The 25010-nt window shown below is 42.3% G+C and overlaps 1 protein-coding gene across 1 annotated transcript in view; it reads right to left on the bottom strand.

Annotated features, from left to right (window-relative positions):
* The window catches only part of mdy (diacylglycerol O-acyltransferase), an 87767-nt gene that overhangs the window by 25821 nt on the left and 36936 nt on the right, over positions 1–25010 (bottom strand). Inside the window, exon 6 of the mRNA XM_033350189.2 lies at positions 6330–6485. Coding sequence (XP_033206080.1) covers positions 6330–6485 — 156 coding nt within the window. The remainder of the gene's footprint in view (positions 1–6329; positions 6486–25010) is intronic.

The raw sequence follows: 25010 nt of genomic DNA, 5'->3' as shown, positions 1-25010 counted from the left end.
CAATACCGAACAGCACGGAATTCCTTGTTTCGTCTGGTCGTTGTTCGAGTTAATACGATGCCGCGCGATGATCAACCGATGTGCGCGATAAACCGTGAGATATCGCGAGGATTCCATGCGAGCAATGCCATTGCAGAGATGCGATTGGAATTTTTAATACACGATCCTCGTGCCCGGTGCGATTGCTCCATCGTCGAAATTTGTTGATTGATTCGCAATAGATGTTCCAATGAGTGAGAAATATATTAATCGAATTGAATCGCTATAACCGACCTCTTTGTCAAAATATCGAAGGATTGTTCGATCGCTTTGCTGACCAATATCGAATGTAATAACCAGAAGGAGTCGAAAAGTGTCGTTAAAGTCTCGGGAACTTTCGGAATTTATTACGGTCGATAACCGGTTTCTATGCGATACTTTGTTCCTCTAATTACCATACGAATCAGCGTGCAATAATTCGCGGGAACAACCACGTCGGAAAGTGGCTGGCAACTGTGACCCGGGTATTTTCGAAAGAAAATGTTCTGCAAACGACGTCCATGGATTGGAAACCGTCCGTTGGCTAATGAATCACGAACGTTTCGAGGATCCGCCTGAAAACACCTTCAGTTTATCGGGCAAATAAATTTCTAGAATTAGATCTCCATGTCGTCGGGAAATTGTGGCCAACTGGTATCGAGACAGCCGGGGTCTGTTAGGCTCGGTTCGCACTGTTCCAGGAAATTTACGGGTTCGCCGGATTGCCTTGTCGAAGATTGCAGCCAATCCTATCGGTCGGAAGCTTCGTCTCTTGTACCGCTCAAGCTTAATTTGTGAGATTTCTCGTTCGCTGTGCGATCCTTCCGTTCGATCGTTCGCCTTCCTTTTCCCTTTGTCGCTTTCTTCGACAACTTGCTGCTGGCTCTTTCATAGTTCCAACCGGTTCTATTTTATCACGTCATGAGTTACAGTGTATCATAGATCGGCAGTACTCAAACAATGATATTATTGAGATATGTATAATTTTGCGTGCTAGATTATATTGGCCGCGAAGTAGTGACACACGTATGTGAATATGAGTGTGTGGAAGTATGTGTGTGCGCGGCGTCTCAAAAAACAGATGAATGTAACTGTTCCGTTGGCAGTGTGATATAGAAGATGGTGAGACAAAGAGAGTACTGAGACGCGTGCAAATGTCGATATCGACGAAGATCCTGGAAATTATTTATTAAATAAATCTAAAACTATTTTAATATGAATTCTAAGTGTGACCTTAGTGTTCCTTTACTTTTATTTCGGTAATTAGGATCCACAATTCTCAACAGATATGCGTAAGCAATCGACACGTGATTAATTCTATAAAAATTTTATCGTTCAAGGACTCATTTTCAAAGTAATCGCGTGTAATTGTTGAAACTCTGAATAACTATGCTAAGTAACTGACCTCTACCGAAATCTTTTAATTTTGGATGAAAATATCGAATGTTCCGGATATAGATTTGGGCATTAGAACTCTTGTTACTTTAGGAACTTGTATCGATAAACTATGCACGATACAAGTTCCTAAAATAACACAAATTCTAATCTCCCGAAGAAATTGGAAAAAAATAGAAATTGCTTCCCTGAATGAAAGCCTGCACGATTTCGTAACATCCAGCTTGCAACCCCACGATGATAAGAACAGAGGGGTGCGAACTTGTTGGGTTCGTAGTTCTCGCGAGTGCTGCGAAGCCCGTGATACCGGCACGTAAGAAGATTTTAGACGCGTAGATGCTTCCGTGAGCTCGCGGTACGAAAGGTTGGACGTCAACGGAGTAATAAATTAGAGGAAATTCGTCCGACAGTAGCATTAAACGACTCTCTTCTCCCGACACATGATATATGACGGCATATTTAACGTTGCGTAAGTATAATATTTAAAACCGTAAACGATAGAAATTTTGAAAACAGTGGCCTTGAAGAACCAGAAACTAAAAACTGTTGCAAAATAGGGTCAATTGTACGATATTTAAAAAAAAACTAAATTTTTCATATTCTGAAAATTTTTTACAGAAAAAAAATTTACATTTATTACAGAAGGATTTTAAGATACTATTGAACATCATTATTGGGTTACGTGTGAGAATGATATCGAGTATCAGAAAGATATCAGTATAACCACAATGGGTTTGGAATTTCATGCTACTACCATTAATACCAACAGCCGTGGTTTTAGTATGTTTTAATGAACGAATTGGTCAGAATGTGGAACTATGTATAACATTGATATTATAGAACAAAATGTTCCCTACAAACGAATAATTATTTCCAGATTTTCGTCTTGCTCATTACGCGAAAGTAAGGGATTACCACTAACTAGCCGATTTTTGCATCCATGAGAGACGTGAATCCACGAAAAATTTTCCATCTCTGTGAAGTTAGCAAACAAGTTTTATGTTACTACATAAAATCGTTAATGTAGATAATATAATTAAATAAATCCCCGTATTGAAAATTGAAGAATAAAATTTCATCCAACTATAGTCCATTTTCATACTCCTAAATAGCACGATACTTTAAATATTTTATCACGAATTCACTTACACAAGGTTGTTCAAAAATGACTACGACGATGAACAGGATATTAATTCTAAAAACTGCCAACATTTCAAAAAGGAACGTCACGCCACAATGTTAAAACCCCCCGAAAATGAATACCTTCTGCAAATTCCCTCGTCATTCATACATTATTAATCCCGCTTGCTGCAAAAATTTTCAAATTTCTCTGCAAACAACTATCACACGACAGCGCGGTCTTCCCTCGACAAAGCGATGAAAAAAAGGGGCTTCCTAAGGAAACTCCACGACATTCACCAGGAACTCGTTGGTCGGAATGGCGACGTGGCACGCGAAAGGATAGCCACGAACCACGTTTGGCTCAAGACTGGACCGTTTCCGCTTTATTTTTACTCGACCGATCGGCAAGGTCCGTTTGTTCGTGTCTACGTTCCGAAAGGACTTTCTCGCTTTGCGCTGGCTAAGAGAGACATTAGAGAAGATTGCTTATTGAAAGTAACGTTCGGCGAGAAAGGCCATCGAACTCGTTTTAACCAATCGATTGGTACGAACATCACAGTGCGGCATGTAGTGAACTAATAATCACTGTTCGATTTCGATCTCATTATTTGACGATATCATCAGTTTGTAGGCAAGTGACATAAGTGTAAACAATAATTCCTCGATAGAGGATTAGTAGAGCTCGTTTGTACATCAAAATCTAATCACTAAAAATTAACTTACTCATTCGTTACACATTCCTGTTCATTAATTCTTGTAATTCATAGCATTTGGTACGTCTCAGACATGGAAAATTTGAGAAAAGGTATATATAGTTTTCATTTTCCAATTAAAAAATTTCTTTCTTTCTTTAAGGAGCAATCTAAAAAGTGGTTCAAAGCATCCTGTAATATTTGTAATTGATTGTATTGTTCTGTGTCAAGAGGGTATTGTATTGCATTGCTATGTAATCCTTTTTTGCTACAAACTGCTACCCTCAATGTCAGTTTTTTAGTGAAATCCTATTCGCAATCGCAACTTGGTTCAACAGTAGATATTCACCACACTTGTTCCAAGAAAATTTTTAAAGTTACACAGAAACTCTGTTCTTTACAAAATGTCGGTACAATATACGATGAAACGGAAGAGAGAATAAATGACTTCTGCATGGTACTTACATAAAAATGGAAAGATCGTTCCCGACATGGACACAATTTTCTATATTGAAATACGCCAACGTGTGTAGTTGTATAAAGAGATCAATAATCAAGACATTTAATCTAAACCAGAGAGTAGGAGAAACCCTACAGACACTTTTACTCACATTGGATCGCTAATATCGAATATCAGGGAAATTGCACGTTATATGCATTTTTTTTATCTGTGTCCTAAATCCTCATTTAAATGTCACAGATAAAAAGCTTCCGCGAAAGTCGCGTACGCGCGGCAACGTAACGCTCGCAAAAGTCAACACCGTCATTATGCGACGCAATAATACGGCTTGCCTTGGCGTTCGCCCGATAGAGAGCAGAAAGGGTGCAGAGGACGAAAATTACACGGCACGAGGTACAGAGGCAGGATTATACACGCGCTCGTGGCTCCGCCGTAACTAGGATGCATTCGTCGATCGCGCCACTTCGATTCGATCAAGAGAATCGATCGTAGAAGCCGTGATGCGTGCTCTGCTCGCCGCAACCCAGGCGTCCCATCGAATTTCGATAATTATATCAGCCCGCGGCGCTTTTCATACTTCGCTTGGTAACGTTATGTGTGATCGAACAGCGGAGTCGATCTAGCGAAGAATTAACAGTCGTCTAATTTTCCTTAGTCTGAAATTTTCGTTCTTGGGCCGATGAATAATCATGGTAATTGCGCATCTATGTCTGAAAGGAAACGGCGGTCGGCTATGGTCAAACGTTTTAACATCTACATTATCCTACCGCGCGATACTTAACGTTCGACCATTTCTCAACATCTGTACCACGTGTTTCCGGGAAAGGTATCAGTACGGCGACTCACCATTCACATGCATCCACCATTATGTCTTCCTCTCACATTATCTTGGCGTTGATTAACGAGCCTAGGCCGCGAACAGGAACTCAGGAAACGAGAAGAGAACCAGCTACCAAATGGACTCGAATCGAATTTGCAAACAGCAACGTCAGAGGTATGTCTCTTTATGTAAGCGTAACGGTACATCGTACTCATAGAACCAGGCATACAGGCATCATTGTGAGATTCTCTTTTCCATGTTCTACTTGATTATTTGACTAACAATAAGTGGAGCAAATAATACCAACGAGAAACGTAAGAATGCAACGGTAAACATTGCCTTTGTAGGAGAGCAAAGAAAAGATTTCTCTTCTTTCCGAATCTCAACTTCCAAAAGTTTTAGTAATCGCTTATTTACCGAATAAAGATCGTTATTTGCAGAATCACGAATAAAAGGAGCACAATCTCGACAACGATAATACCAGCATAAAAGAAATACGACGCGATTAAACGGGCGAGTGTAGGTGAACGCGGCTTCGTGGAACATAGAGGGAGTAATTTTTTCAGATTGATTTTTTCTAAGTGACTTCTACAGCCCTCGAAGTCTCCTTAAAGCGTCTCTATGGAAGCGGAAGAGTTGTGTAACAGATTTCCACTGCACGAAAGAGGGTCATAACGCGTCACAATGATACACGAGGTCTTTGCAGTACTACCAATCTCCCGTACAGGGAGAAACAGAGGGAAGGCGAAACGAAAGGAGACCGTGGCGTAGGAGGTTGGAGAAGGGTTAATATTCCATGCGGTGAGTTTATTGGGGAAAGGTCGCTCGTATAATTTGACTTTGCCGGGCTGAATAATCGATATACCACCACCTAACCGGCCAATACCCGGAAACAGAGGCGAGGCTGATCGAGAGTTTAAATTGGGTGGAAATTATTCGCCTCTTCCACTACGGCTCTCTGTGTGCGTACCAAGCTGGGATGTGCACACGCGTCGTGACCAAGCAGGACATTCTGTATGCAACTTCAGGAGCGAACAAATACCAACAACGTGGAGGACTGTATTGCGACGCTCAAAAGACGCGCGTGTAGGCTGTAATGTATGCATGTCAGAGTCTATTACGCGTCACGAATATTTGCAGTTTACATCGGCTGGCTTTCAGGATAAATTCATCGCGTACTTTGAACTCACGAATGCATCGTAGCGTGAAAGAAGAAACAGAGTCAGTCGGATATCGATCTCAAGAGGAACATATATAAAACTGATATCCAGAAATAAATCAGAATAGAGGCAACAAATTCTGCACGCTCTTCTGCTTTTTTACTCGTCGCGTTCCTTTAATTAATTTCGCTTAGAATAGAAACCAACTCTGGCTGGTCGCGAAACGTGTATAACCGTTGCACACGGGATTTAACCAGTCGTCCAAAAACTTGTAACAAGCATTTTCGTGTGAGCCCCGTCACAGAGGCGGCCGACCAAAAATCCACGCGCATACGCTGTACACGCCCGATGGTCGACGTTTTTCGGGCGGTATTCACGTAAAATTAGAGGGTGTTACGCGAAAGCACGAAACAATGTAAAGGGAATGCGTAATAGTTGTTATCGAAAATGCCGGGATGCGCGTACCATGCATTCCGAAATAACGTTTGCCGTTTCGTTCGACGCGATAAATTGATATCGTTGATAGAAATAAACGTCGCGCCGTCGAGTTATTATGCAACCGCAAATTGATACAAAAGTCTCTTGAATATAAAACGTCGGGAATAGGAAGGAAATGGAAAATACGGTGTCAAAGCGAAATTACGCGAGCATTGTCTACTTACACTGTAGATTATCGCACGACAAAGATTTCCGTCGCATTCTGCCCTGGCTCTTTGCCTTTCTTCGGCCGCTTAGACGACACCACATGTTCACTTGCACGTACGACCATAGCTTCAGGAACAGGATGGCGTACAGCATACATACGTACATGGCACCGACTGAAACAACCGACAAAATTAATTGTATGTATAATATCGCAAATTATCGTAGCAGCTTATCATCGATCGCAATTTTATTTCGTATACCACGGTCTGGAAAATTCAAAAGATAATATTCGCGGCAATCTTGGTGAAATCGTTACCTCTCGACGTGGTTTTTCGTCTACATTTTGAATCAAAGAAAGAAGTTACAAGTACGTCGATCGTCTACGCTGTTAAAGTCAAATATACGAGGAGATATTAATACAATTTTTCGTTTCCTTTTAGTACCCTTACTGTCGAGTAAAAGTTAATTAATTCGCCCTCTTGCCATCTGTAAAAACTGATTACTCGGAGAGCGGCTGTCGATATATACATTGGATTCTCAAACAAAGTAAAAACGAAACAATAGCCTCGAGCTTACCGATCTTTAATCAAGAAGAACGAATAAGGAGAGACGAAGCAAAATTTACTTTCCGAGAATTTCATTAAACAAATTCTGAAAAATCCATGGCATTCGTTATCCCCGGCGCGTACTACGTTCCTTCTAAATTCAAAAAAAAAAAAAAAAAGAACAAGTTAGAAGGACAAAGAGACGCACCGTTACGAAAAAAAGATGAATATTGAGATGAAAAAAAGACGAAAGAAAGAGAGAAGGGAAAACGGTGTGGTGACATGTGCAAGCTGGTGCACGACGTGCAAGTACATTTTAATCATCGCAATTTTACGCGCCTCCGGGAACGTGACAGCGGATACGTCTGCGTGAATAAAGCATACGCTGTTACACCGGATGTACGTGTCCGAATGTGGCAATTAAAGGGTTTATAAAGCACGGCATTACGCATTCACGGTCGGCAATTTCGTCCACGCTGAATTTATCCTTCTTTTTTCTGCCTACTCTTTCTTTTTTATACTTCCTCTTTTACACTGAACGTCCCAACAAAGCCTGTGACTGAACGAACGTGTAATGATTAAAGGCTCAGAAGCATTTCTCGCGATTTTTCCTTCCGTTGACCGGAACATCGGGACGCGAACACATTTTCTTTTCCAACGCCTCGGCCGTGACTCTGTCCGACATAGTCCGCGTTTAATTATAGCCAACGGTATTTGCATCGCGATTTTAAGAATGTCAGTTATTATTATGCGGTGGCAGTAAGGGCTGCTACAGCTAATGGCGCGGAATTATAGACGATGACGAAGCCCGAAGCTCATATTTTCCGATATTTCCATCGATCCTGGCCACCTCCTTCGTCCCGGATTGTTCGTATCTTAATTAAATCGCGTTTGCTACCTGGTTATCCAGGTGTGCTGAGATTCCGTACATTAATGCTACGTGCTCTTCAAGGGGCACGAGTAAAATGTTCGTTTCTTTATTTTTTACGTTTTTTTTTTTCTCGTTTTTAGTAGTTTGCTGTTCCTATGTTTATCGTGAAACTTTTTCCCAGGACAGGGCTGACCCGTGCCCGTCATCAAAGGCAAAACAGTTTTAATAAATATTTATTCGGTTTAAGGTTTTATTTGCATGTAAATAACGTTGGGAAACGCATTGCGTTCACGCGGATGAAATAAGGCCGGCAGCGAAAACTTCGACCTCGAATAAACGTTTAATTGCTGGATTCATAACTTTAGCCGCGGCTAGGTGGTCACTTGCTTCTTTGACTCTTCAGTACCACATCGCATCGTGACGAACGTTATTCTGTTCTCGATTACTCAACGAATTAAACGAGCGAGTCGTTGAACAGAATATCGAACTCTCGTATCGAAGATGAGAACTAAGCAGCTAGAATAAAGTAGCCATGAAACATGATCTCGTTAAGACAAAACGATGAGATAAACCGTTTTTTATTTCTCCCCCGAATCACGTCGCTAGATTTTATTAAAATTTGCAACTTGTTAGTCCAAGAATGATAATGGCGAAAGAGGACACATTATGGACCAATCAGAACAAATGCTTCTTGTATTTCGTGTTGATCTTACTTAGCCTACGGTTTTAAAGGAAGTGAAGGTACAACAACTTATTGTTCCTTCGAATCATCTACCACTACTCGAGCGAAACTTAAAAACGTATCATCGGTATCCGGCTCGTCCGTAACGTTTACAATTTCTACTAAGTCTTCCTCCTACAAAAAAATTTCTGTTTCAACAACTTCTTGATCGACTTGCTGTTTGTCTCTCGTTTCGACATAAATTTTTGTTCCAATCTGTATGACGATAAACACCGAGTATTCCCGCAGCGCATTAAACGACCCGTTGTTTAAATTATTCGAAAGAATGATAATTAATGCATCGAAATCGCCTGATTCGTGTGAGTCAGACAGCGAGATGAAGCTACGATAACGAGAAAGCGAGAAAGCTTGTAACAAGCATAATCGGCCGATACTATCGTTCGTTAATGGCCACGATATACAACGATGCCACGAAGGGCTAGGCTACGTTATTTCCAGGAAATATGCACAAATGCATGGATTTGCCGCTGTACGCGAGCTTCCGGAATAACCACGGGAATGTCCTTTACCCGGTTAAAGCGTATACTAATATATTCAACCGTGATGTTCCCTTTGGCCCCGTGTTTTTCTCGTTCTTCGCGCGAGAAATATTTTCTTTGCCACGGTGACACCTGAAAACCCAGCTACAGTGCTAATTAGGAGGATTCTCAGATTCCTATGTGGATGCGTTTAAGTGCTCACCGTTATACCGTCGACGATGCTACGACGCGACTTCTTTGACAAGAAAGCGGTCCTTGTCAGGCCTTGTTAATAACATCGAAGGAGTTTTACCTCGAAAGCATTAAGGGGCTAGATAGGAAGCCCTTGATTCATCTCTTCCCTCGAGCGTAATTTCCCCGATAACTGTCGTAAATGGACGAAACTTTTCAACAGATTCCGTGTTTACCCGCTTTGGGATTCAACCGTGAGTTTCTTCGTTTGACTTCGTTAAAAAGCTATCAAAACGATATAAATATTAATCTCCCGGCTCCAGTTACCATTGTCACGCTCCTGACAAATCAATCTTCGCTACGGGATAGCATGGGAAAAGGGGATCTGTCCCTACCGTATATCAAACGAAGATTTAAAACTCACGACCCCGAGTAACTTTGAAGGATCGATCGAGCGTGAAGTGGAATCAACGAGGAAATTCCTAAAGAAACTGGAAAAGAGCACGCGTTACAGGATTGCGTGGCAGTTATCGCAAAACGAAGGAAGTACATCTGCGTCCCTGTTTGTCGCTTATACTCGCTTCGAGATTATCGCTCGCACGAAAGTTCGCGCGACTAACGCTGGAATATAATACATGTACGTTATATACCTGTACGAGGCAAGATAATTGCCAAATGCCGTGACGCAGGTACACGCTTAGTATAGTTTGACACCGAGTACGTTGAAACGAATCTATCTTGCTGAGGGGCGCGCTGCGTCACTTCCAATACATTATGCGTGTGCACGCCTCTTATGCGATTTTGACACGATCGAGTGAATTGCCTTGGATCGACGTCATGGTAAATACGAGACGACGGAATATCTCTAAAATTCCTCGGATCAAGGAAGAAACTTTGTCATTCGAATCTAACTGTCTATGTATTTTTATTTTACTTTACCTTAAACTTCCATTGTTAATACTAAAACTGCCAAACCTAGGAAAATAACAAATCTCTAATTTTTCAAAACCTATAATTATTACAAAAAATGATTTTGACGATATAGTTCATTTCTCTTGAAATGGAAATATTCTTTTCATTATAGCCGTCTATATGCAGATCGGTAGGCCCAGTATTAATCCCCTTTCTTTTCGTTTCTTCAATATACCCTTCAACCTTCCTCCCTCGAAAATTATTACATGTCCAGTAATTTTTCAGCGGTCAAGCAACTTAATGCCTTAATTGTTCTATAACCATAGAAAACATATCTGGCGAGGCTTAAGATATATAGTATACTCGAGTTACGTCGATTGAAATCACCGTTCTTGCACGAGACATTACGCCGGAGACACACGCCGGTACGTTTTTCGTGTCCGGTCGCAATATACGAGCACGCCGCAATTGAGTCGCGACAATTTGTCCCTATGTTGGACCGTAAGGCGCACTGTCACGGAAGATTTATACGAAACGATACGCTGTCCGGTAGACTTTTCATCGATGGTATTACGTGACGGTAAATTTTCGAGCGACGATATTACGACATTATAAAACACTGTTGGATAATCTAAATCGCCCAACAACGGAAACGGGGTTCTTCCTATTACGCAATATTTTTTCCAATTCGCCGATACCGAACTATCGACAATCGTACAATGGACAGTTATAAAGCGCCGCAACGCCAAAGACAGCGAATGAGTAAGACTATTTATATGCAAACACGTTCTTTCACGTACTCGAATACGTATCGATGATTTTATTACTCCGCTCTCGATTCAGCTGTCCGCGGGAGAGATAAACCCCCGAAGATATATCGTTCGGTGGCAAACAATTTTCCAAAATTTTTCAAGACACCGTCATATTTCATCTCCGACAATAGCGTCGACGTGTAGAAAAGAGGAACTATAAAAAAGAGCGCAAAAAAAGAAAGAACGAAAAAAAAATAAAACAAAAATCACGCCCTCGGTTAACGTATAGAATTATTCTACTGATTTTGCTGCAACGAACACGCCGTTCAACGATGAAGAGACCAAGGGGATTGTTGCATTGTGCAGCCAGCGTGCAACAATAGCGAAAGTTCCACCACTGAAAATAGTTTCTCCATTTTCTTCGGCCGCTCGTCGAGCTGAGGAATTGCCAGTTTTCACATCGGACCCCATTGTCGCCCGGTATACTTCAAGATCCGCAACTCCCGATCTTCGCCATCCCATTTCGACCCGCTACTTCTCCTCTCGATTTCAACCAGCCTCCCCTTCCATCTTCTCACCTTATCCCAGGCTCGTAGTACGACGATTCCTCCTTCCTCTTCTGTCAACTGACACAGTCGTTCTCGTCTATCTTTACGCCACCGTTTTCTCCCTCTTTTTTTCGATCGTACTGATGCCAGAAAAAGCAGACTGATGCATTTTGATCAGGATCCATTTCCGCGTGCCGACTCGAACGGAAGAGACTCCAGGGCTCTTTCACCCTCGCCTAGGAAACGTGTCATCGAGAACGTCCTCTCTTTGAAACACGCTCATACCATGGGTCGACTTAGTTTCTTCATCTTTTATAGGTTCGATCCCCTTTCATCATCCCCGCATCCGCGGCGATTCTGCTCCACGGAATAAACGCCACGATTGCTTCCAGCCGCTTTACAACGAAGCTCTGTGATGTATTGTGAGTCAACAGGTTTTTGTGATTATGCAAAGATTGTTTGCAGTCATTAATTGGAAAGTAAAAATGTAATAATAGAAAAAATAAGGTAGATAGTTTTTACCTTGAACAATTCGAATTTGCTATAAATCTTCCTTTATAATTAATAGCCTTTTATATGAAACATGATCCGATATTTCATTGGATATTTAATTTTCTCCTGAATTTCACATCAATGTATTTAATTTCATTTTTCATCTCTGTTCAGGTAATTCGTTAGAAGAGCGGTGCTTTGAAAGATGTAAATATAAATTCATTAAGGCTCCTAATGGAACCAAGTATCGTGGCGAACGCATGAGAAATTATGACAGACGTAGGATATAGTGACATTTCTCGGTTCGCTGGCAGTAGTATTGTCCCGCCATTAGACAGACAGCGCGATCGTCAGACAAGGGAACAACGTTTCAATATTTTCATAGATACGACGTTACCTATATATATCCGGATAAAAATCGAACGAAATCACTTCGATATTTTTGTAATTGATCCTGTCTGTAATTTAGACGAAAGGAATTTACGAGGATTGTTTTTCCTTCGTTTTTTATTCCATGAAATTCGAGGACTCATGCATATGGAATTGATACGTAGTAACGAACAGTTGGCGAATAATTAATTAAAATACAAATTTGAGGCTCAATCTCATATCCTAAATATTTGATCGCTTAAAATGTATGCTCGAGTTGACGTTCGTTTCTCTTTGCCGTTCGACAAATTGCCATACGCGCGATGCGTGAACTTGAAAAAAAAAATATTAATGAACGCGAAATATCGGTACAATGAATCGAAAATCCTTAATTGAGCGCGATGTAGTACCTGGTCTCCCTGTCGACGATTAATCGTTTCATCGAAGCTATTAGAAGGTAACTGCGAGTTCGCGGAACAATGTCGCACCTACGTCGAACGTGGTCTGCAATTTTGTTCCGCGTAGCGTGCACGTTGCATTTAGCGTGACAACGCGGATGCGTGTAGGCGACACACCTGAACTATTCTAACGTATAAATCGAGAATACTGAATAAAATAATCAAATAAAAAAGAAGGAAGGGGAAAAGAAGAATGAAAGACCCAAGAAAGAAACATCAAAAGGGAAAAGAAAGAGAATAAAAAGCAAAAAACGGAAAGCGGAATCCGAAAAGAGCAGCGGGAGGTCGACGATACAAGCCAGGACGATGGTATATCCTCGATTCGCGATCGTAATCAGAAACGGCGACTGCGCTTCCAATTCCACGCATTCGCCTACCTACTATCCCGCCAGAATTCGTGAGTAAGACGACGCTCATCGTTATCGTCGTTAAAATTTCTGCAATACGTATCCGCTGAATTTCGATGAACCACGGCCGATCGAGTTTACTCCAACGACTATATTCCCCCGGATTCATAATTGTGCAACATTACTTTAAAAGAAAAATAAAATATATATACATAATGAATATATAATGAATGGTGTATACAGAATGAAACGTAAATAAAGGTAGTATATAAATATGCGTGTGCAATATTAAAATAACTCAATTTAGGAAAAGCGTGGTTGATGAAAAGCGTAAAAAATCGTAGCTGGAAATAGATATTTCGATTGTGTTTTTATTCCCACTACTTTCTTACTCCACCCGTCGGGTCTGGAATTTATTCTTTCAACGTGTTTTACGCAGAAACTTTTATTCAAGCGTGCATACGCGACTGAATCGAATAAACCTTCGAAATTACGATTTCATAAAAATCCGTAATGTTCGGAATAAAAATGTCAAAGGTGTTTCACGGATGAAAGACGCGCGACACAGCGCCATCGTGAATATGCACGTCAGGGAGAATTGTTTCCTTTTATTTTTCCCGGGGAACAAAGAACGACAACCGAAACGTTATTTTTTAAATGGTTGCATGTCACGGTCGTTCTTTCTATTAGAGCATGAAATGTGATTCGCTGTTACGATTGTCTTCACGACCGACTGGTTCGATGACCAGTTAAACTATATTATTAAACGATCTAACAGTTCCAACTATCCCAGATGTTCCACTAATTAACACGAGAATTCAACGTTATTAATTAACAAGATCCGAGTCCCAGTTCGATTCTATGTGAATTCAGTAAAATAGGAGATACACGGGAATTATAAGCAAATTTCGGCGAACCGAGGGAATTACCAAACGATAGTTAGGAATTAGACGAGTTCCCAAAATTCGGCTGGCTGAAACAAAACGTCCAAAGTTTTCATTAATTAGCTCGAAGAATAATTATCTGGTGGAACGATACTATATTTCGTGCAATTGTGAGGCGATGTGAGTGCCTCGTGTCAATATCACCGCTCCAATGCGCCCAGATGGAATATATGTATGTACTACGAGTAGTGTGACAATAACACGATCAGTTATACCGATTCCGCAATATCGGCGCCCTCGATCGCTGGTATCGAGTTTCCTCCAACGAAACCGCTGTCCGTATCGTAATTGGGGAACTTGTGAAATGCTCTTCCCATTAATTTTAAGAGATTATTATTTGATGCATCGATGCACACAGACAATTAAGAGATCGCGCTGTTAGCTTCGCTAATATTTCTGTCAACGGAAGTATTCAAAAGGTCACGAGACATTTTCTTAAGTAATAAAATTTCTTAAACGTGCTTTTCAATTTTTAAATCGTTTTAAATATTTTTATTACCGACCTACGTTTATTCGGTAAGACCTACTTAATTCTTTAGGAGATAGGATCTCGACATTTTTAATCTTTATCAATTTTTGATACAGCAAGACAGGAATTCATGAGTAGAATTCTAAACGGGGCACTAATACTAAAAGCCAATGCTTTAAAACAAGCCTCGGAAAGTCTTCAGAAGTTACATCAAAGATCGAATATCCATCGAATTAATACAACATCCTTTCAAACCCGATCTTCGTCTGGTTGATACAAAGTGAACACCAGTCAATCTGACGTTGATCAAACGGAATAAACCAAGAATCTCTCTGCGACCTTCCGGTATTCGCTAACAACAAAATCAATAAGAATCTTCTTCAGGCCAGGATACCTGCGAAGCAAAAACGAGGCTGTCTTTATTTTTCGACGATGTTCGTCGATAAATTCACCCGGAGACTTCGCTTCCGGAAGTCGTGTCTTTTGCACGGACGTGCTTGGTGATCGATCGCCCGGCCGTAATTCATCTGGCACGCGTAATTCCATACTTATGTCCTGACGATTCCTCTGCTCGTATCTTCGATTTCCACAGTCTGTTCCCGCCCCACTCCAGAGGAACATCTATGATCCTGGCACGATATCCAGTTGGCTCGAGCTTGTAATCACCTCGCGAAGTTACCGTGCGTGAAGCCGGAACTTGGCAAGCTGCGTGCATTCGTTTCACGCACGACTATGCTGATCGCGTGGCTCTGTGTGTACGTTTGTTTTCACGCGTTTATGGGGTGGATAGGATGATACAGTTGGAAGGACGTCGTTTCTGCTTTTTTCAATTGAATCAATAGGCGAGCAAAACGCATATCCGAGGGATTTTCCTTTCACTAAAAATAGCGTTTTCTCTTCCATTGGTACGTTCGTAAACTGGTACAACATTTCCATATCGGTTTTTTTCTTTCACTTTTTATCTCTCTCTCTCTCTAACTACAGTGGTGGGGTGTGCAAAATCCAGCACGTTTGTTTCCACGCTACAAAGATACTCCCTTCCGATAGGTGTTCTTCTAACATAGGCAATCATTTCTCTCCCTCTCCAACTTAAAAAGGTTGCAAACTTTTCTTTCCAATTTTTGTTTCCGATAGTTGTTTTCCCTATACATCTCCCTAAGGTTCTGCTTCTTCTTACTCGTTTAAGGAACGTGTCAGCGATCGGCGCGGTATTCTCTGAAACGAAATTCGCCCGAATAGACTCGAATTAAATTTCAAGCATCTTTCCCCGCGACTTGACCGGCGCTCCTGCGCTTTCTCTTTCAGCGTTCGCGCAATCTCCTAACGCAAAGTTCAATCGTCGTATCGCTCTCGAGAGAATCGATTTCGTCTTACATTCCACGCCGTGACTTCGCAGAGAACTAAACATCTTAACGTGTTGTTGCAACGAAGCTGATTCCCCGAGCACCAAAGAGGCACAAAGCGACCGCTTCCTCTCAAGTTTGTTTCCAGACGCGGAACACAGCGCGCGAACTTCGTATTTCGATGAATCTTTCAGGCGTATCCTCGACCGAGGTCAGACACAGGTTAAAAATGCACCGGATTAAATCGGCGTGGAGAACGACGATCAAAGCGAGACGTGCATTCACAACGGTCTTAAACGTGACCGCATTAACGTGTGGCTCTTGCTTTGTACATCCTTCCTATGAGTTTAACCTCGATCCAGCCACTCCCTACGGAGTCGAGAAACAGCTAGAACGCGACGTTCTTGGCTAGCCGAATCCCTTTGGAAATTCAGGATATCCTCTTGCGAGACACTTGCGCTGCCATCTCTATGCGACTACCTCGAACGTTTGCGGGAAGAAAGCCTCCTGCCAGAGAATCCAACTGTATGTTTGATATTCCAAGTGTCCAACTTGCTTTGTACTATTCTTGGTTACGAATTAGTATGAGAAAGCCTTCTGGTATTATGTTGATATACATACAAGAATGCTTTTGGCCAAAAATATTTTCTACTGCGATATACTAAAGTATTATTTTCTGAAAATCAATATCAAGTAATTCTACGTTTTAAACGGTGCTGGATGGTGTATAAATCAAGTTTAGGAGTTACTCCATGGGAAAATGCGTCGAGAATGGTAAACCAAAGCCGGTGTTGAACGCAAATCGTCACCCGACGAAGGGTGTCGCGACGACGTTAATATTTCAGTAGCTCAGCCTCGTAACGTTGCGAAGTGACTCTCCGCGTATCGTTGTTATATCTTTACAAGTATGTTGCCGGTAGTTAGAGGCAGTGTGACCAGACCTGCCAGCCAGTTGAAGAGGCCCCTCTATCTGACATCCACAAAGGCTAGCACCCGGGTATCGAGTCAAGCGCTTGCGACGTGTAACTCGCGACATCCACCAGCGATGCTGCTCAGAACCGTGACTTCGTTCGCATTATTCGCGCGGTAACCAATTTACCATCCTAATTTCGCGTGGATTATCCGGTGTAAACGGCACACCGACGGTTGCCTTTGTGCATTCGACTGCCACGAGCTAGTTAGCCTAACACCGGCTGGCTAGACTCCAGACGTTTCTATCTCAAACCCCTGCGCGCCTGTATCGCTGCTTGCCGGCGAGGATATGTATGGAATTCTTGCACCCCTGGATCGCCATTACGCGCGGCGTGAAAGCGAATCAAGCACGCACACGAGGATGCGTCTCGTTCTCTGCTCGAATGCTCGACCATCCGCGTCTTCTTTAGCCTGGCTCGGCCGTGTTTCACGCTACGTCGAACACCGTGCTCGTTTGAAGTCAACGAAATTGGCTGCTTATAAGGGCTGACGGTTTCGGAGTGTGAGTGCTGAATTCATCGCTTCTTCGTCGTTCCGCTTCTCTTTTTTCTTCTTCTTCTTCGTTTTCTTCCTTCGTTTCTACTTTCCTCTTCTTTTTCTCTCCACCTGCTCTCTGACTATTTAAGTCAGTTCATCCTCGTTCCATCTTAGATCGTTTTCTCTTCCTTTTCTCCGTTCCTCGTCCAATCCTATCGACCATTTCGTACTGGCCGTGTTCTTTGGAATTACAAATTATGCAGCGAACGGTTCGACTACCGCGGCATGAGTTCCTCAGGAATTACAAATCACACGTCCAGACATCGTCCTCTCAGTCTACAAGAGAGATTCGCTTCGGAGAACGAGAAGCGAGCTACTGTTGGTTTAGGCAGGAACGAATAGGGTAGAGGTTGGAACAAAGGAAACGCTGGATCAGATTTAGGATCTCGGCGAGTCTCGCGCCAGAACGGTCGAGGCTGCAGACGTGGTACATCGTGGAACGTAAGAGGCAATCAGTGTGTTTGTACGTTCACATGGAGAGGAAGAGAAGATGGAGATTCGTCTGTAAATAACGGCCGAAGAAACGGAACTTGGCATAATTTTCCTAACATAGCCTTGGACTCTTCTCGTTAACGAACTGTTAAATCACGCGATTCCTTAATTAACGAGTTCCAAGTTTCAATATTTATCATCAACATCTTTGGTTACTGACCGTCGTTGGCCTTCGAGATTATCCAGTTTCCAGCAATTCATATTTACCTAACAAGGCATTTACGCGCTTTGAATCATAAATGTTTCTCCATCGAGGCCAGGTTCTGCACTAAAACGTTTACAGGCTTACACCGGAGGTAGAGAAGCTTTGGGCGAAACGGAAATTACGTTCGAACGCAGCCGGATATGTGGCCAGATGGGCGCCTTTCCGCGAATTTTGAATAACAAATCGTGGACCGCCGACTAATTCGTGCAGCCGTTCAACCACTCCGTCCCTTTCGCTGTGACGAAAGGGAGAGAACCAGCCGGAATAACTACTTCGTTATCATGCTGTAATCCACTAGGATCTAGTTGAGCAAACGAGAACATCTATCGTGAATGGGGAAGCGTTTAGGTCGCGCCATTTTCCCGGAATCTGTGTCACCAGTTACCGACGCCCACGTTATAAGGTAAAACGACTCACCTCAGGACCTCGTGGAACCTAAAGATTATAAGATTCATTTAAACTTTATCGCTTCGACCAACGAACTTTGCCGTGTCAAGCGATTTTAATTTTCATTCGTTCTTACGGTGGCTAAACTTCGCTGATATCTGCCAGTAGGTTAAGATGTAGGTTTAAGGACGTGAGTGAAATTTGTGAGAGGTAATTTAGTTCGGACCAAAGTGGTTTGCACCAAAATGTGATTTTAATTTTGTAGCTACATACTTAATTTTAAGGAAACTATTTCAAGTCGGCAATAATTTTATACTGGGTGAACCTTCTTCAGGATTTTCGTAAATATCATTAATTAGAAAATTATTTTAACGAAAGACTTATGCGATAAAAGATTCGAAACCTATATCAGAATTTCTTCAACATCATCTCCAAGAGAATCATTTACGTTTGCCACGCAAATATTATCTCCTGCTAAAGTTTCAAACTTACTTCGTATGAAACTATCTTTCCTTTTACGCTATTTTTTCACATCAACAAACTTTCGTTATCGTCCATTTAATCAAATCCTCGAGTCATCGTCCACTAGTTTTCTCTTGAAATGATTTCACAAAAGTTTCCTCTAGTTCCAAAAGCACGCCTACGTTACTCGCATCCAATATCCATCCTGTTGCAGCTGCATTTTTCACCTAGAGAACGTAGATAATGATACTATAACGGCGTTGTACAGCGACAGAGAGACGAACAAAAGAATGGCTAAGCTAAACGGGAAAAGAGAACGCCTTATTCTCGGCACGATCTTGAAATATGTCGCCTGGCGGTTTGCTTTCTCCGCCCCGTCTTTAACGCTAACGTGTCACGCGCGTACACGACGTTAGATGACGACAACGACGACGACGTTAGATGACGACGACGAGGACGACGACGACGATTGAATTTTCCAGGCAGACACAACGATATCGTCAGCTCGATTCGTAAAGGCTCGCCTCTTTGTTTCGTCCGACGCGTTATTACGTTCCCATCTGACGTTATGCGTTCGGATTTTACGGTTGGAGGGTAGTCGCGTGCTCGTTATGACTTTATGCCGGGTGTATGGCATATCGAGACGTAGGGTGCGTGCAAAGTGCATGCTTCGGTTCGGATTTATAGGTCGACGGCGAAATCAAAAGACGCCGAGAATTATTAGAACGCGGATGCAGGCACAGTATGCGCGAGTCACACGAGCTCGAGATTTCCACGCGTTCGTTCGCTGCCAGTGACAGGGTAAGAATTCGCGAATTATGAAATTCTAAGTGACGTCCGGAGTGACAGGGTTCGTTATTATGCCGAGATATCGACTATTGTGCGCTGCACGTATAGCACGTTGTAAAATGCTTCTATAGTTGTAAGATACCAGACAGGAAATAAATAAATACGTTGTTTCGCGTAATATCATCGTTTCCACGGAAGCGAATTTTCCACGAATTTACTACGGCAGCTGTTGTTTTTTGCCAAAGTGAAAAACTTGACGATATTTAATCGCGTAATTGATTGAATGCAAACAAACTGATGAGAATAGAAGGCTTTTAAATGAGTATTTATATATCGGCGAACTCAAACATTTGTTGTATCCTTCAATAATTCTCCGCAATTAAATCGGACTTGCATTAAAAACGCAGCGGCCGATATTCGTTCCCGCGATAATACGATCATAAAACCAGCAAGAGCGTTTTTACAGTGACAGTGAAACATTCGACGCTGCTCGCGTGTCTCGTTCGACGGACGCGTTTCTCTCGCTGCCCTAATTAATCCCGATGAAATCGCGATTAATTACGAAACATGGATGCGCATTTGTTACCTCTCCTATTCGATCCGGCACTCATTCGATTTGTTTCTGCTCGCTGTCTGTCTGTTTCCCTTTTTCCTTTTATGTCAGCCATCGAACAAGAAGTCACAAAAATTCCAGCGGCCCGTCGAGTATCGTACGTCACGGGCTACGCGCGCGTCCGCGAAGACGAGAATACTTGTCCTGCCACAATATGATACCGAGTGCCACTTAACAGTGCGAGTAAACCCTCGACGCCTTTTATTGCATTTGCGGGCGGCAGCTATGCGAATGGCAGGGAGACGCTGAGAGCAACAAAGACGAGAGGTGAACATGGTGCCGCGAGAGATACCGAAAAGGGGAATAAATGGGAGGTCAAAAGCGAGGAGAGAGAAAGAAAGGAGGAAAGACAAGAGAGAAGGCAGCGAGAGAAAGAGAGGCGAAGGGCGAGAAGGGCGCAGGCGGAGGTCGATAGCTCCATGTTTCTACTGGGTGTCGCGTTTCGTAATGACAAAAAGGGAAACATTATATAGGGGAATATCGAAACTGAATGGAATTCCACGATATTTCCCTGGCCTCGTAATTACAACGGATCTCTTTCGTTTCGACTCTTCGCCAAAATCCAACGATTTTCGCAGTGTTGTCTCGCGCACCTTTTACGTCTCCGCTTCATCATGACCAAACGAGACGCGCGATTCGACAAGTACGCGAGCGCAAAAATTAAATCGTCGATCCGGACTGCCATTCCCTAACGGCTGCCGGGGCTTTCTAGCGTTCTCTGATCGCTGAAAGGAATCGCCCGTAGCAAGGGATGCAGCGTAAAAGCGCTAATTATCGAAGGAGACAAACGATTGGACAATTCGTTCACTGAAAAACTCGATACGAACGGGACCAGCGTTCAATATGCGACGCGATCGAATCTTCCTCCCCTCGACCAGTCGCACACCCTCTGTTTCTGACTTTAATGGTACGCTGCATCTCCAAAGAGCGGTACGAGAATCACGTGCCACCAGACAATTCTCTCTGGCGCATAATATCAACGTGTCCTCAAGATCCTTGGGCTTTATCGTTTATTCAATTGCTCGCTATTTGGAGGCAAATTATATTCCCAGCGTGATCGCACGCGTTAAATGCCGTTTATGATTGTACATAATGGAAGTTCAGTTAATTTCGAATAAAGATGACGAAACAGAGGGTTAAGAATATTTCTATTTATTATGTTCGTACGGACGGGCGATATACGTGAGCACGACTTTTATAAAAAACAAATTTCCATCTGTCTCGCAAGAATCGTTAACGAGATCGATTCGAACTTTCCTTTATTCTACGATAGCGAATTGTCGCGAGTTATTCTGTCGGTGTCAGAAGAAAAATCATTCGAACCTTTATGTAATTTCAGGTCGGCACTGACGACAAATGGAAGCTTCGTTTCATTAAATTTACAATCGACTGAAAGGCTGTCCGCGCCTTTTTCCCGAGAGGCGACGCTAAGTGGCAAGCATTGGCGTCTTTAATTCCGGGGGCCGGCAAAGAGAGCTCGAATAAAACCGCTCGTCGATAATTACGCAGGCTCAGGGTTGCTTTGCGTCCTTTCATGCCGGCAATCGAAAGACAAAACTGCTTTGAAATGCGGCGCGCGCCAGTCTCGCGCAAAGACCTCGAGGTTCTCGACGAGCTCGTGTCTGCGCTAGCCGGATACACGCTCCTTTCTCTCTCTCTCTCTCTCTCTCTCTCTTCTTTTTCGAGTGCACACTGCACACCCTCTCACGCGTACGTGAGTCGTCTCGCGTGTCAAGCCGGTGGTCGAGGACCTCGACGAATCCGTGGAAAAGAAGCCGAGAAGGGAAAAGAACGAAGAAAAGACGAGAACGAAGGAGGTGGAACGCGAAGAAGAAGAAGAAAAGAAGGCCGGCCCTTGTTCTCTTGCACAGCCACTTCAATCGTACTACTTTTAGGCTACAGGCGCACTCGCGTCAGACTTCAGAACTTTTAAGAAGCGCTTACACAACCGGATGTACCGACTAGTTGACGTATGAATCTCTATGTGGCTCACGTGTCACGGCCCGAAGACTTTTCTCGCCAGTGTTCACGGATTTGTCCCGCTCGCTCCATCGTCGACTTATCTCTATCCTTTCTGCTATCTTTTTTCAACTTCCTTGTCGCGCCTGGAAAATGTCGGGCAGGTAGTTATAGAGAAAGATGCTATAGCTTGGAAGTGGTATAATTCGTCTAAATGACGAATGACTCGAGAACAAGTACGTATATGTTCGTACTAGAGACTCGAGAATTGCAAATTCAAAGAGTTCGTGCTTGTCTAAGATCCTTGAAAATGCGGAATGATCGAGAACAAGGGAAGTCATACAAGACTCGTGGGCAAGAATCATTTGTGAATTGGCACGGTCTTAAGTTAGGAAAGATACAGTTTTTCAAAGAATCGAAAGTTGTTTTAAGAATTATTATTATTCTATCGTTTAATTATTATTGCAAATAGTCGTCATTCTATACACGTTACTCTATACGGAAAGTTATTTGCAGCTCAACATTCCTATATTGGTATATGAAATTGTACAGAATAAACGGTCTTTCAATTTCCTCTTAAAATGCAAATACTAAAATGAAAACCAATGTTATCTAAATAAAGCCACTTTATTATTACCATAGGGCTTTCTAGCAGAAGATAAAACGTTTAAATCCGGCAAATAATCAAACTTTTTTGATATATTGTTATGCAACAGCATGAAGGAAGAATTGCTACAGTTTTCTGCTCAAGATAGAAGATTCGCAATAAACTTGCATGTCTCAGTCAAGGAAGAATAACTCGGAAGACATCATAAAACCCTGCAACGAACACAAATCGCTGTAACATCGTGTACAAAAGAAAGAAGAAGGAAATTCCCCAACGAAAGCATCTGCTCCGGTGAAGTAACTTTCTTATTATACGCGCCTCTTGTTAGTTTCTTTAATCCGGTATTCTTTAATCAACGCGAAACATCTGTCTCGCTTGTTTCCACCCTGTGAAACTTTAAGCGGCCGTTTATGATAATGCGTCAAGAAATTCGGGATCGAGTTTCGTTTGAAGAATCGCGAGCCGCTTGCACCGATAGCAGATGGAAATATCAGGGAACGTGTTTGTGGTTGAAGATGTTTTAACTCGAAATCCTTTAATTAGAGTGCCGTCTTCCTCGTATTCCTCGATGTGCTTACTCTTTAATTGCTTTTCTTCGATCGTTCTCAGAGCGCTTCGCGCGGTTTCCGGCGATCTCGACAGACGTTCCAATAAAATGTCTTTTAATTGAGATTCGTAGCTGCAGCCCCCTTTGCGATCAACTAGATCGGCGAGAAACTTTTTTACCGACTCTCGCCGTTCCGACTTTAATTATTTGTTTGGGCTTCATTCACCTACAGCTGGATATATGTACACGGGCCAACTAGTAAACGGTGTAAATTTGAACGAAGCAACGCGATCTACTGAATGATTTGCACGTTTAAGAAACATCACTGAAAGTATTTCATAAATAAGAATACCTGTTTAAATGAGAAATTATTTTTAAAGAACGTTACGCAGAATTCGATGGAATATAAAATAAATACTGAAATATATGAAATATTATGATTGAACTGTATCCCACAAATAACGAAATTTTGTTTCCGTGGTAATTCAAGTTTCAAAGTCCACTGGCAGGTCGGCGTAATCGAACGATCGATCGAGTCGTAGATCAATCGGTGCATCGTGTAATTGCATTCGTGTGGACGATGACACTCGACCATCGAATCTCACGGATCACCGTGCGTATTGCATTTAAATAGAATTTTTGATACGGCGCTACAACGATGTCCGGCATGTTCCCCGTAACGAGAATTCAAGCACCGTCACGCGACGTCGAGCCGGTCAGAAACGACTAATCAAAATCGGTTGAAAATTGAAAATTTGCGCTAATGACGAGCGTAAATCAATCATATCTCATTAATCAACGCAATATTGGCGATCGGCATGAGCGTGGCAGTGGTAAACAGCGGCGAGGCAACGACTCGGTTTACCTTGGTCCGAGTAATTAAAATAAGAAAGAAGGAAATAGAGACGATTCAAAAAAAAGCCGGCAGCGATTCGATTTTAACAATATTCTGCTTTGCAATGGCAACGTATTAAACGGCACTGCGTAATATTGGCGTCGTGCACGATACGGTTTCGTTAATTAAACAGCTTAGCGGACACCAATATCGCGCGAGAAGAGACGCGATGTTCGCAATTCACGGAATGCTATAAAGGTTTTACGGCAGCTGAAAATTTCGATTCGACATTCCTTTCTTTGTTCGTCGCCGACTTCGTAAGCTTTCGCATTTTTGAAGTCCGGCCCGACGGAATAATTCAAAATTATTCGACCGTAACCGTACGTGGTGTGCACTCGTAAATGGACTTAGAAGCTTTTCACACGTGGTTGGAAGTAAGAGTCGCAGTGAAAACTCGCGCTATTCTCTTTTACGTTGAGTCGTGGATTCCGTAAAGCCATCGGTAATACTATACTTCGTTATAAAGGTTTATAAAATATGCTTGTGTGATGAAGAAAATTTAAGCGTCTTACCCACGCGATAAGTAAAATCGTCTTAGGAAAAGGAAATATTTTCCAACGTTCCACTGAAGTGCTTCAGTTACTGGCGCTATATACAGCAGCTCGCGAAAGCATTCGAATACTTATAGAAACGTATCATTTTACGAATATTACGGATATTATGTACGTTATACGAACGATTTTAAAACAAATCTGCAAACCAATGTGATCATGAATCATGATAATTGAGTCTCACAACAATGCTGAAATTTCGAAATGTTTTATATATAATATACACGTGGAATACATATA

This window comes from Bombus vancouverensis, chromosome 11, assembly GCF_051014615.1.
Source record: "Bombus vancouverensis nearcticus chromosome 11, iyBomVanc1_principal, whole genome shotgun sequence".
Taxonomy (NCBI): Eukaryota; Metazoa; Arthropoda; class Insecta; order Hymenoptera; family Apidae; genus Bombus; species Bombus vancouverensis.
The sequence above is the reverse complement of the archived record's forward strand: the minus strand, read 5'-3'. Positions and strand labels throughout refer to the sequence as shown.